Source organism: Lates calcarifer, linkage group LG3, assembly GCF_001640805.2.
Source record: "Lates calcarifer isolate ASB-BC8 linkage group LG3, TLL_Latcal_v3, whole genome shotgun sequence".
NCBI classification, from domain to species: Eukaryota; Metazoa; Chordata; class Actinopteri; family Centropomidae; genus Lates; species Lates calcarifer.
Window position 1 is genome coordinate 16,100,853 of NC_066835.1, and position 13,674 is coordinate 16,114,526.

Genomic DNA, 13,674 nt, shown 5'->3' on the forward strand with positions numbered 1-13,674 from the left:
AATTTCAGCCTGCTGGGCACATGTTCTGGAAAGTAACTGTAAGTCTCTGATGTGAGACTATTTTTATTTCTTAGGCTGAGGAGCTGAAATGCAAAACATTTCACTGTACGTGCCCAAGTAAGCTGTTATTCCTGGTCACTGTGATCAACTTATGAATTCATGATGACTTTCAGTTTAGTTGATAACATTAAACAATCAGTGGTGGAAGAAGTACATACAGCATCATACAGCAATGTAAAAATACTCCATTACAAGTAAAAGTCCTGCATGAAAAATCCTACTTTAATAAAAGTACATGAGTATTAGCAGCAAACTGTAGTTCAGTTATTGAAATAAAATCACTGGTTTGGTCTATCTGACATCTGATATAATATATTATTATACATAACATCATTGGATGATTAATATTAAAGCATCAGTGTATGAACAGCATGTTACTGTTGTAGCTGCTGGAGTTGAAGCTAGTGTAAACTGCTCTACATACACTTTTAGAAATCTGAGGGGTTGTGAGATGATTAATGGGAGAGGAAAGAAGAAAAAACAAAGCTCTGATTCACAAATCTGTTTTCAGTTTTTGGATTTTTTCAATAATCTTTGATATTTTATGAGATTTTTGATCATATGAGCTTTTATTGAAATGGAGCTGTGTGAAAAGTTTGGAGAGAAAAATCACTATTTGGTGAAGCTGTTAACTCTCAGACATCTGCGATGTGACTCTGACTACAAACTGCTTTTTGTCAGACATCAGAAGCCAAACAGTTTGTAAAACACTGGTTTAATCTTTCAGCAACGTGTTGTAGTTGAAAAGCTTGTTATATCATCGGTTGTGTAAAATCTCAATCTTGAAAGTAACTTGTAAATAAAGCTGGAAAATAAATGCAGTGGAACAAAGAGTAAAATCCACCTGAAATATAGAGTGGAAGCATAAAATGTAAATGTCCAAATAAAGTACAAGTACCTCATGTCTGTACAGTACTTGAGTAAATGTACTTAGTTTCTTTCCACCACTGAGAACAACCATTTTAAACTAAAAGATAAGTTTGACCTGAGCCTGGATGGGTTCAGACATGAACGACCATGTGATGATACACGGCGGAAGGAGCGCACGGCACCGTGTTTGATTGTGTAACCACCGAGTGCCGGCTGGTCAAAGGAGATGGGCGGGTCCTGAATGAGTTAAGTAGTTTATGTGGCTACAACTAAATTCCCCGCCCGTCGATGTTGATACACACTCAGTCAGCAAAGGTAAAAATGAACTTACGTGGCCACGTTTCGTCCAACATGAAACCACCTGCGTGTTTACGGTCCTGACAGGTGTTTCTCTGACCCTGTAGCTTTAGTCTGTTAAAAGTTGCACCAGCGCATCTTTACTGTGGCTCCCTGTGGGCAGCCTCTCTCTCATCACTCAGCTCTGAGGCGCTGCAGGCGGCCTCTCATTTGCACACGGTGCGAATGGTCTTCAGTCGCAAGGCTGCACCAGATATTTAGCTGTTTGCACCCTGGTTGGTCTGAGAGGATCCTCAGCGGCTGTTGGAGCAACTTCCAAGCGGAGACAACGAGGCCTTCAGAGGACCACAGCCAGATTTACAACTTTCTCAAAGTTACTTTTTAAAACAGGTTTGCTCTTTTTTTTTTTTTTTTTTTTTTTTTTTTAAGCACGCTTTTGTTTTAGCCTGGGATTTTTTCGGCTTTGAGGAATTTCTTTTCATCTGATAATCTCCAGAACATCAGTAATGTCCAATAACAAGGACCCAGAGAGACTTCCCCTGGTGACAGATGTGAAGAACGTTTACACCACTGTAGGGAAGGTAAACTTTGATATCGCCTGAGGAACACGTGAACTGTGTGTTTACAAAGGAAATGTTGAATTTATTATAATTATGTCAAATGACTCTGATTTATTTCGAGACACAATCACAGATAAAGTTTGTCAAAGAGTAGTAATCATATCTCAGTTGTGGTGGTTTTTTGCTGAAGGGGGTCAGCGTCTTTTGCTCACGGTCCCCTTGTTTGTGAGCTGCTGGATTTTCCACACGGGGCTGGTCTGGGGTCTGCTCAGATTAGCAGTGCGCAAACGTGCGGTTCACCCAGATCATAAGAGCTCAGTATCCGGTCATCTGTGATGGGAGGTGTGCACAGGAGGAAAACACTGTGACCTGACTGACGTCTCTAGAACAAACAAAACAACCAGCGCTGTGTGTTGTGTTCAGTGACTCGTTGGTATTTGGTGACATTTGCTTTACATCCTACCAGGGTATGTTCCTTTGGAGAAAAACTTAACCTCTGTGCAAATATTTGTGCAAAGACTTGTATCCTGTTGAAGCTGGTTGGTGAACAGACAGCTGACCATTCTCACTGACTTTCAAACAACTAAACAGACTTATTTCTACTGTTTGTGGAAGCAGGCAGACTGACATTGTAAACAAAAAGAGCTGTAGTGTAAAAAGGCTGCAGACATTTGGGTTAACATGACTTTACCTGGACAGATATTTATTTATCACCAACAAATCTGACAATCAGTAACCTCATTTATCAAACGACAACATGTCAGGCAGTAGCTGGTTCTGCCTTCTCTTATGTGCCGCTTCTCTCTGTTTTATATCGCTGTTAATTGAACATTGTTGGGATGTATAATGGTTAAATCATTTCTGTCTCTATAGAGTCCGTTCTGGAAGAAATCAGGTCGACTATATGCTGTTCATCTGTCACTTCACTTGACTTTGTTTTTGATTTCAATGTTCATCCAGCACTCAAAACCAGGAGACATCACACAGAGACAGTACCGGTGGCATCAGACATTGCCATGACAACAGCCACGCTCAGGAGGACCGCGAACGAGAGAAGAAAGTTGCCAGGAAGAGGCTGTACGTGGTGTCTGTCGTCTGCCTGGTTTTCATGATCGGTGAAATCCTCGGTGAGTCGCTCTGCGTCTTTCATCTTCAGTCCTTGATTGCTCTCTCTCTCTCTCTGGTTCTTATTTTCTTTTTCATATTTTCACACTCAGAACATTTTGAGATCACTGACCCCACTCAGGCTTTAACACCTGATGATTAGCTCATCTGGTATTGATACGTCCATATCTGTCTCACATCTTTCATCTCTTTGTTACTTTATCTCCCACTCCTGACCTTTCCTCTCTTTTCATCTCCTTTCACCTCCTCTTCCCTTTACCCTCCACTTCCTCTCTCTTGCCTCTGCTCACTCACCAGAACTCTCCAGCCTTCTTGTGGTTCATCACTAACTGACATTTTTGTCCTATTAATCTCCACCCAAGTGTAAATTTAGCATCTCGGTACTCATGAAGTAATATTTTAATAACAGCATCGTCTCTGTCTCTCTCTGTCCCTCTCTGTCTCTCTCTTTGTGTTTCTGCAGGTGGGTATTTTGCAGGCAGTCTTGCGGTGATGACAGACGCTGCCCACCTGCTGGTGGACTTCACCAGCTTTGTCATCAGCCTGTTATCCCTCTGGCTCTCCTCCAGACCTGCCACACACAAGCTCAGCTATGGCTGGCACCGTGCAGGTACAGCATCAACAATATTTAGGTTGCGGCTGCTGTCAGATTTTAAAGCTGCACTTTAAACAATTGTCCTGTGACACTTAACTCTCCAGTTATATCTTATGAGGTTGTCGCTAAGTACCGATTGTTCTACTGTTCTGTGGTTTAGTATTTTGTCTTTTTTCTGATAATACATTAAAGGAATATTTTGCATTTTTGGGGAAATTCTGAGAGATAAGAAGAATGATACCACTCTCATGTCTGTCTGATAAATGTAAGACTTCAGCCAGCTGCCAGTTAGCTTAGCATAAAGACTGGAAACAGAGGGAAATAGCTAGCCTAGCTCTGTCCAAAGGTAACAAAATCCACCCACCAACATCTCTAAAGCTCACTTATTAAAATGTGCTATCTCGTTTTTGTTAATTTGTTCTAAAATCACAGATGATTGTCCTGTGCTGACTATTTCATAGTTCTCCAAAATGTTGAATCATGTGTTTACTTTCTCTATCTACCTCTTTTTCTAAATTCAGCAGTGAAGGTTGTTATTGAATGAGCTTTAAAGAGATTGTTAATTGAATGCTCATCTTCATTCAGACCAAAGAGGACATTTTAAAGACCTATTTTTATACAAGGTCAACAAATGGGAAAGTTAAGTTTTCATTTCAAAGTTATCCTTATTTGGCTACAAAACCACTGGAAGTCATGGGTTGTGTGGCTGCTGATCCTGATGGGTCCTCTACACTGTAATTTGCCTGCAGAGCATTCAGAGGAGACTCCAGACCTTCAGTGCTAATTTAACTGTTTTCTGAACAGAATAAAGATGCCCAATCTGCCTCAAGTTTACCAGAACATCTGGGAAATGTTAGATAATCAGTGTTGAGCCAATAATTATCCTACCTCTGCACTTGTATTTGGTGTGTGTGTGTCATGCTACATTGTGCACTGAATTTAAATCATATTTCAGTTGCTTCTCTGGGTTATTTATTGTTGTTAAGTCCTGTTACATGGATCAGCTTCTAGTCGGTGTTTGACCGCCCTCATTTCCTCCTGATTTATTTCTCTCCTCGTCTCCTCACCCATGCAGAGATCTTGGGCGCGCTGCTGTCAGTTTTCACCATCTGGCTGGTAACAGGAGTGTTGGTTTACCTGGCCGTGGAGCGCCTCATCAGCGATGACTACACCATTGAGGGCACTATCATGCTCATTACCTCTGGCTGTGCCGTGCTGGCCAATATCATGTGAGTAAGATGTGCACCCAGTTCTCATTTTCTGCAGCTTTTATCAGTGCGCAGTGCGTCTTTGAATAGTTATGAGTCAATTAAAGCCAATATAGAGAGGAAGAGTGAATCCAGCCTCTCAGTCTCTTCAAGATGTTGTAGTGTGCTGTCGAAACGTCTCTTCAGTCAGAGCTGAATATTTTGTTTCCTCTCTCAACAGCATGGCCCTCACCCTTCACCAGTCTGGCCACGGTCACAGTCATGGCGGGCTCAGCTCACACGGTCATGGCCACAGCCACGGCAACAAGAAAAGCAAAGGTTACGATCAGATCTCAAACCATGATGACCATGTCGACGTGGAGCAAAAAGGGGCAGACCAACGGTATGTTTGTAGTATAAAAGTCATTATTTTGTCACTTTACTTGGTTTCTTCATAGTTGGCCAAGAAATGATGAACTGCTCAATCCCCCATGGACACTATTCTGCACTAAGACCGCACTGAGGGGTCATTACAATCCATTATAATGACATTATAATGGAATATATAATGAATCATAATCCAGTGTATAATTAGCTTCACTGCCCTGTTTTTTTTTTCTGTCAGGACGGAGGGCTCATGCAGGCCAATGCCAGTGTGCGAGCGGCCTTTGTCCACGTGGTGGGCGATCTTCTCCAGAGCCTCAGCGTGCTCGTCAGCGCCATCATTATCTTCTTCAAGGTAGGGAGTCTCTGTGTGTGTGTGCACACGCAGGGTGGAAAGTCTAAGAAAGGGGAGATGAGGAAGAGAAAATATGCGTTTATAATGTGTCACTATATCGGTCAGCATTGGAATTTTCTATTGTTGAAAAAAAATTAAAAAGATGATTTTTGGAAATGGCTTGCATGCTCAGTACTCATGTATATACTTGAAAACAAGCAGTATACATTATTGTTTACCTAGGGCATAGTGGGGGCAAGATAATCAAATCAATCAACTGAAAAACAAATCTAGTTTCTTACTGTTCTCGGCTGCTTTAATATAGCAATTTTCTTTCCATTTAAATTATAAATAATGCAGAAAATATACCTTTTTTTGCATTAGTCCGTGTTCGCAAATTGTCCTGCCCTATCTAAGTGAAAAATAGCCAAATTAATCACTAACTTTCCAATTTAATCATTCAATTTAATATATTATAAAGAGATTAAAACTGTAATAAAGCCAGTTTATGTGATAAATATAATATTCTTTTTTATGACATAATAATTCTAATTAAAAAGGGAAAAACTAGAGGAGGAATAACACACTATCTTTCTATTAATCAATGTTGATTATTGTTGCTGTTTTTTTAAACCTAGCAACTGTTAGTGGGAGAGCTGCGCCTAGTACAGTAGCTCTCATTTATTAATTCCTGAAGTATTTTTAGCTGCCAACACTCACCCCTGAGGAACGTCGAACAGCACAAGGCTGTGGCTGTTTGCAGCAGGAAAGATGGTGCCGTATTTACTGTCCAGGTGCTGTTTTTTTGTTGTTGTTGTTGTTGCCCAGTGTCTGTTCTGCACGCTGCTTAGTGATTTCAGTTTGCTGCAGATCCTCTCCCACAGCAGTAATTTCTCCAAAATTATGAGCCCCTCTTACAGCACAGAAGAAATACTGAATTCACTGCCACAGTCCTGTGTTCCTTAATATTATTCAGTTATTGTAGTCTCTTTCTTCTGAGTAACCATTACTGATAATAATACTGAGCTCTATCCATCTAACATCAACTTAATAAACTGCACAGTCTCCATTATCAAGACCAAAAGCAATTACGTTATTTTTACGCAGATGATAAGCATGTCTGATAATACTTAACCCTCATTTTCTGCATCATGTTTTTCTCTTTCAGCCAGAATATAAGATTGCTGACCCCATCTGCACCTTCCTGTTCTCCATATTAGTCCTATGCACCACCTTCACCATTATGAGAGACATCCTTATTGTCCTGATGGAGGGTGAGTTTGTTATTCCTGAAAGTTTTCAATGAGCTGAGAATGTCCACGACCATTATGTGAATATTTCATGTGAATAATAGGAGTCTGGAAATTCTCCAGTCTGTGCCATCAGACCACATCAGCAGAAGAGGGTGCAACAAGATGATGTAGTGTGCAGCAAACCCAAAATGGTGAAAAGCAAAGTTTGATGGAAATATGTCATTTATGGTTGTTTCATGTATTAATAGGAGGAAAATCCTCATTGCTCCTCACACATCTGATGTTTCTGTCTCCTCAGTGGATGTTAAGTCACATGCTTCGTGTGCATCATGATTTATTAAAATCTGTTGTGTTTTACTGTTATCACCCACCACAACCAAGTGTAAAAACATTTTTTGGCATATTTTGAGATTTTTCCAAATGTCATTTTTTCCACTCAGATTTTTTAATACAAAAATAAAAATGTGCATAAAAGCAGGTGGATGGAAACCCACCTTATGTCAGCACAAGAAGAGGAGATCTCTGTCTTCTTCTGACTATACTTAACTGTTGGTCTCTCTGTCTTTTCCATGTATGACTCAGGCACTCCAGCAGGGGTGAGGTACAGTGAGGTGCGGGAGGGTCTGCTGGCAGTGAAGGGGGTCACAGCGGTCCACAACCTTCACATCTGGGCCCTCACCATGAACCAGGCTGTATTGTCTGCACACGTGGCCATAGGTGAGAAGACATGTCCTTCATCTTTTGAATTATACTTACGGCTTTGTGTGTTTACCAGATGGCAGAAACTGGAATATCCAGCTAATGTTAACTAACTCAAATATTTTTCTCAGGAGTTGATTGTGACCATAAGAAATTAAACTTAATGTTGCTCTGTGTCTGCTGGATGTGTAAATAAATAGGCAATGATTTGGGAGTGAGATAATTCAGATCAAAGTTATCTGGTATTTTGGTAACACAGCCTATGGCATCATCCTCAGGCAAATTCGATTTTTTTATCACCTTTCACCATAGTAGCCATTATCTTTCTTGCGGAGCTGCTAGTGTGGATTTGTCTCCCCATCTTTTTTTTTACAGAAACTTGAAGTGCTGAGACAGATAAATATACATTAACACTTTATTTTAAATCCCCTTGTCTAGCATTTCTAAGCAGTATCTAAACATTAAATATATGGCTTATACCTTGGCGACTGTAACTCACAACATGGTAAAACACAGTTGTAGAAATATGGTACAGTTGTTGACAAATACACCTGAAAATGTCTTTACGTTTGCTTACAACTGTATCATAATGTTTTATAACCTGTTACTTAAATGTTTATATTCTGGTTATGAGTTTAATAGACTGAGTGATCACTGTACACGACGTTCAGACATGTCCTCTGTCTCCCTCTGTTCTCCACAGATGAGTCAGTGGATGCTCAGACTGTCCTAAGAGAAATGACACAGGCTTGTTTTTCCTCCTATAACTTCCACTCTGTTACGATTCAAATGGAGAGACAGGCCGACCTGAGGCCCGGATGTACCCTGTGCGAGGACCCCAAGATGTAGGAACCTGCCTCAGTTGTCCTCTGAGTGCAGCCGAATAAGGTGATTTGGCTGCTGTAACAATATTTAGTTGTTCTGCACTGCCCCATGCACCCCGGGGTCTTATGTTTTACTGTGACATTAACGCCAAAGTCACATGACTGTGCCTTAAGTGTTGACAATCCCAAAGAAATGCCGATACTGAAATCACAATGAGCATGTGTCTTAATGAAAGGCAAGCCCAGCTCAGGACGTAAATGATTTTAGGACAATAGCTCTTAGCCCCATCCTGCTCCTGTGTGAAGTTTTAACTTGTTTATAAACTTAAGTATTCATGAGTTTTTAAGTGTATTCATGTTAAAATAGAAATCACTATACACTGTAAAAATAAGTGTCCATCTTTTCTGAATCTTTACATCAACGAGTTTGTTGACTAATTTATGCCTTTATTCATTATTCTAAACATACATCTTAACTGCTGTGTTTGTTTACCTTCTGACCTTATGTGACAAATCCAGGACGGTGCTAACGTTGTGTTTGTTTGAGCATTAACCTACTGTACACCCATTTGCACAAAGTCTGGTACATGTAAATATAGATAAATGAATATTCCTATGCATGGACTATCAGACCAACAACCTGAGAAGTACTGTATGTGGAGAGCATCAGGTATATTTAAATACATGATGAAGACACCTTTCCACCGCCTTTGCACAGTTGTAAGGTATAAACTGAAGTGAATTATTCAATAAAATATTCCTTTTTCAAATATTCTGTCTGATTTACAATGTCATAAAATCCTCAGTGACAAAGCACCGTATCCATTTAACCCCTTGTTGCCCACGCAGCTCCTCCGTTGCTGGGCAACAAGCGTAAAAAATGGATCCATTGTCTTCAGGGGCGTGTTGATCCCCATTAACAGCCCTCCCACCTCCTTGACCTTGTGAGTACCAGGGGCCACTGACATGTTACTGACGCTGAAGTGTTTACGGCTCGTTTGAGTTTGACCTTCTCCTACCTTGCGGTTTCCCCACAGCGAGGGCCATGGGTGTCCTGAGCCACAGTAGCACGGTCAAGGGCATCATTAATAACAACTGACACATAGCTGGCTGGTGCCCTCTTACTGTACTGGAAGTCTTTTGTTTTGAAAAATCTACAATTAAGGCACATTTCTTTAATCATACCACATGATGATTTCTATAATCACCAATATTAGCTATTTATTTTTCAACAAGATTTAATTCATATTGCAGATTTTTCTGATTGAACAGATTTTAGTTTCTGTTTGAAACCCCTACAATGTCCTGTATGTATACACAGGTATTTAAAGATTACAAAAATATGCGGTCTAGTGATGCTGCAGTGATGAATACTCAGAGGTCACATAATAATAGTATGTGCTGACTGGTAGACTTCTTAAATTCCTGCACACCCATACCTCCAGCTATACTAATCTCATTCTTGGGTCTAGAGACTCTCTGATGTGAAATTGGCTGTAAGTGGTTGAATGGACTTTACATGCTGCTGCCTCCAGAGCAGACCAATGTAACCCCCCCCCCCATCTCTCTCTCTGTCTCTCTCAACTTAGCCCTGGAGGGACCAGATCAGTGCATATTTAATTAAAGCATGAGTAATGCACTAGGTGGCTAGATAATCCGTTTTAGCCCTGATACCCCCTCAGCTAATAGTTATTACACGGTTTGTGTTTCCTCACAAGGGGTGTTCTTTCTGTCTCCACTTCAGGTTCTTTTTTGGTTACTTTTTGCTCCCTCTCCGTTTAATGGTTTTCCCTTTCTGCTTCTCTTTCTCCAATGACTGTGACCACCCCCCTCCCCGGCCGCCCCCCATTATTAGTCTCACTCTCGCTGTCTCACTCTCTCACGTTCAAGGTTCAAGCCCCTGCAGCTCTGATGAGATGCTGCAGTACTTGCAGTACCTGCTGTCAGTTTCAAGGTAATCCGTGTTGCCTGATGTTTTTTTATGCCAGGGGCTTCAATTAAACGCACCAGCACATGACATACAGTACGCTGCATAAGACACTGCAGGTAATGAGATACTCAGCTGCCCGCTTGTTCAATATTTAATTGAAATCGTCATCCTGCTGAGTTCCAGTAACATTTGTGACTGCATAACCGCATAAGCGATAAGATTTCTGTTTGCGCTGCCTTGTGATGAATGAGGCTCTTTGATGTTTACAAGAAATGTTTTGTCTCAATCAGGTTCAATTACACTAATATGAGCAAGCCATTTAAAATCAATGCATTTTCCATCAGCTTGCCTTGATGCGATCAATACATTCTGTTGTTTCTCTGTTCACTTTGATCAGTGATGATGGATGGGGCTCTCAAGGAGGTAAAGGGCCTCTAGACTGATGCCTTCTCATCCCTGCTCCCATGATAAACACACACATCTGCACATATCCACACACCCCGTCTGCATCTTCCTTGAATGTGTGAATAGAGGTAATTATTTTTAAAAATATTGCTTATAATGCCAAATGTATAATTTTGTAACAGAGCAGGGGAAGCATATTCATCTCACTACCTGCCTCCACCCACTCACCATCACTACTCCCTCGTCCCAATTACACACACCAAGAAGACAGGCTGGATGATTATGGAGAAACTCATTTCCAAATGGCATGCCTCAGTTGGTCTTGCGGCACAGCAGATGGGGATTGTAAGAGTAACACTCATTCATCCTGGCAAGCTAACCAGCACTCCCTCTGCAATTAAGAAGTTGTGGGCAGTCAAGTGAACTTGACACAGTGTTTTTCATATCAGTGTTGCATGCTGCAGATAAGGTGCTTCTTTTAAAGCAAGAGAATGAGTGAAAAGACATGACTTCAGGTTATTATTACACAAAATGTGTTCCAGATAAAAGGAAATTGAAATCCAGCCTGTAACCCCAAATTTGAATGAATAATGTAAATTAAGTAATAGGCATCCTAATCTACTTTTTCAGCCCCACTCAAGCCTGAAGGCAAAGCCTTTCCTTTTTCAATAAAGCTCTTATTTCCAGCCTCTGTAAGTCAGAGCAGTAATTCTGCTGCATGACAGAGCACATGCTGAAAAAGCAGCCTTGTATAGCCTACTGTCTATTTCTGACACCTTTTGCATTTCAAATTAATTTGAATTCTGAAGGCTCACAAAATAATCCGAGCACAGCTGTACAGTATAAGTAATGCATGGGTGGGTGCATTGAGGGATTTCAGTTAACACAGAGCAGACAACATGCCCAGTAATGGACTGAGTTTGAATTATGCTTACTAAAAAAGTTATAATGACCCATGAGAAGCAATCAAGTGGCAGAAATTAGCCTGAGGGCTGATGAAGTCAAAAGTGTGTGAGTTGACTGTTATATAAGAGTAAACCAGCATATGGCGCTGTAACCCTAAGTAGCCTGGACAATTTTGCAGTGCGCCTCGCTTTACCGTAATGTTGTCATTCATTTCAAAACATTTTGAGGAATGGAGTCAATTTAAAACATGAACACCGGCTAACTTTAATAATAGGGAATGTGAAATCTCACATTCGTGAGGATTATAGTATCGTCCTCCGGTAAAAAAAAAAAAACAATTTAAATGACTTAAAAAGTAATTTTTAAGTGGCGCCTCTACTTTAGTACTTACCACCGTTAGTAGGACCAACTCTCGCGATAGTTGCAGCAGTTGAGATCCTAGGAGCAGAACAGGGGACTTGACATGTCAACAAAACATTAATTACCACTACACAGGTAACATTACACGTTGTCTAATGTGATATTATGTAAATATAAACAATCACTGCAGCGTTAGGTTTCACGTGGTACCGGAATAATCAAAGGACTCACTAAAAAATGAACCGAGAGAAGTGTCGTGTGGTGCGACTGTCCACTTAGCTTTGGTGACAACCACTGCACTTTTACATGTCGACTGATGAACTCGTTACTCGATTGAATGCGTTAGGGTGTGGTACTTTAAGTCTAAGATAACACCTGACAGACTTGTACTGATGTAAAGTCACATAAAACTGTTTCTGAAACCTCGCTGTACAACTTATATCAAAGGCTAATGCTAAGACAATGACTTTATCAGTGCTTAATCTGTTTAGCTTGACGTTGTGTCGTAATAGGTAGTTTATGACAGCTGTGCAGCTTGTAAAGAGCCGTGGCTTTATTAACAATACTTCAATGACTGATGAGACAAACATTTGATGGTTTCAGCTGCTGCAGTGTGAAGATCTGACACTTTATCCCTCAGACTATGTTATAGTAAACTAAATATTTTGAAACTTGAACTATCGGTCAAACACAAAAAGCTGCTTGAAGACATCTTCTCTTTACTTTTCACAATTTTCTGATGTTTGATATTTATCAAAAAATGAATATTGATTAATCGATAATAAAAATATTTTTTAGTTGCAGCCCTAGGGCAAAATTCAAGGCTTCTATTAACAGACATCTTTTCCTATTTTCTTCCTCTCCATCTTGATTTCACTTCTTATATTCCTCTCCTACTGCTGTCATCAAGGCATGTAAGGGTGTGCTGGTGTGGAATAGCCTGACAGGTAACTTCACCTGGACATAGACCTGCTCCTCCATCGTTTTTGCCTTTTGTCTCCATGACAACCCCTCCACTAGTGTCGCCTTTTGGCGGGCAGCCGCCTCCTCAGCAGCAGCAGCAGCAACAACAGCAGCAGCCCCAGGCAGCGCGTGATGTGAACACGGCCACGTTGTGTCGCATTGGCCAAGAGACGGTCCAAGACATTGTCCTCAGGACCATGGAGATCTTCCAGCTGCTCAGGAACATGCAGGTCTGTCTCGCTCTGTCTCTGCCCACATGGTTAGAGTCCTGCTTCAGTTTTTTTTCCCTCTCTTTCTGTCAGTCATGTGTTGTACAAGACACTTAATGCCAAAGAATAACAAAAAAGCAAAACAAAGAGCAAAAACGGCATTCTTGAGATACAAAATCAGTGAACAGATCTATTCAAATGATAAACAGCCAAACATAATCATAAAAAGCCAAAAGATGAATATTAAATAAAAAAGATACAGAGGAAAATGCAAGATCAGAGCCATTATTTATGTTATTAATGTTATTTATGCTTTTCTACTATGATTTTTCTCAGCAGTAAAGAGAAAAATACTCTTTAAAGCTCCAGAGTTGGTAAAAACATGACGGTGTCGCTCAAAGTTTAGGCCACTGTCACAAATAATACCAAAGATCTTAGAAACACACATGAAACACAATATGACAAGTGTTGTGAAAGTGTTTATGATAAGAAATCCAACACTAGCCAAGCAAGGGTTCTTTTCTTCTCCTCCCTCTTTGTCTTTCCAGTGATTTTCCAGTGTTTATGGAGCTTTGTGTATGTTGTCTAAACAAAGGAGGAGCCATTTTAGATAAAGGAGCCATGACTTCTCCCTCTAGTTCAACATTTTTACACGCCTGAACAAATTATTTTAGACACAGTATGCCATCTGAGATATTCTTTGTCTTTAGGGG

General features: G+C 40.5%; 2 protein-coding genes across 2 annotated transcripts in view; both read left to right on the top strand.

Annotated features, from left to right (window-relative positions):
- The first annotated feature begins 1,236 nt into the window (after positions 1-1,236).
- On the top strand, positions 1,237-8,938 carry slc30a8 (solute carrier family 30 member 8). The gene is made up of 9 exons (XM_018702603.2): positions 1,237-1,808; positions 2,761-2,914; positions 3,376-3,522; positions 4,583-4,736; positions 4,936-5,108; positions 5,327-5,433; positions 6,581-6,686; positions 7,248-7,382; positions 8,068-8,938. The coding sequence occupies exons 1-9, from the start codon at positions 1,734-1,736 to the stop codon at positions 8,211-8,213; spliced, it is 1,197 nt and encodes a 398-aa protein (XP_018558119.1). The 5' UTR covers positions 1,237-1,733; the 3' UTR covers positions 8,214-8,938.
- Positions 8,939-11,809: 2,871 nt separating this feature from the next.
- Positions 11,810-13,674, top strand: part of med30 (mediator complex subunit 30) — a 31,494-nt gene continuing 29,629 nt past the window's right edge. Inside the window, exons 1-2 of the mRNA XM_018702615.2 lie at positions 11,810-11,924; positions 12,700-12,982. Of these exons, the coding sequence (XP_018558131.1) occupies positions 12,791-12,982 (192 nt within the window). The 5' untranslated portion in view covers positions 11,810-11,924; positions 12,700-12,790. The remainder of the gene's footprint in view (positions 11,925-12,699; positions 12,983-13,674) is intronic.

Excerpts from the sequence above, each read along its gene's own strand:
- slc30a8 (XM_018702603.2), top strand. The coding sequence starts at position 1,734 with ATGTCCAATAACAAGGACCCAGAGAGACTTCCCCTGGTGACAGATGTG. Across the intron at positions 2,915-3,375 it reads CATGATCGGTGAAATCCTCG|GTGGGTATTTTGCAGGCAGT; the intron begins GTGAGTCGCTCT and ends GTGTTTCTGCAG. Across the intron at positions 7,383-8,067 it reads GTCTGCACACGTGGCCATAG|ATGAGTCAGTGGATGCTCAG; the intron begins GTGAGAAGACAT and ends TGTTCTCCACAG.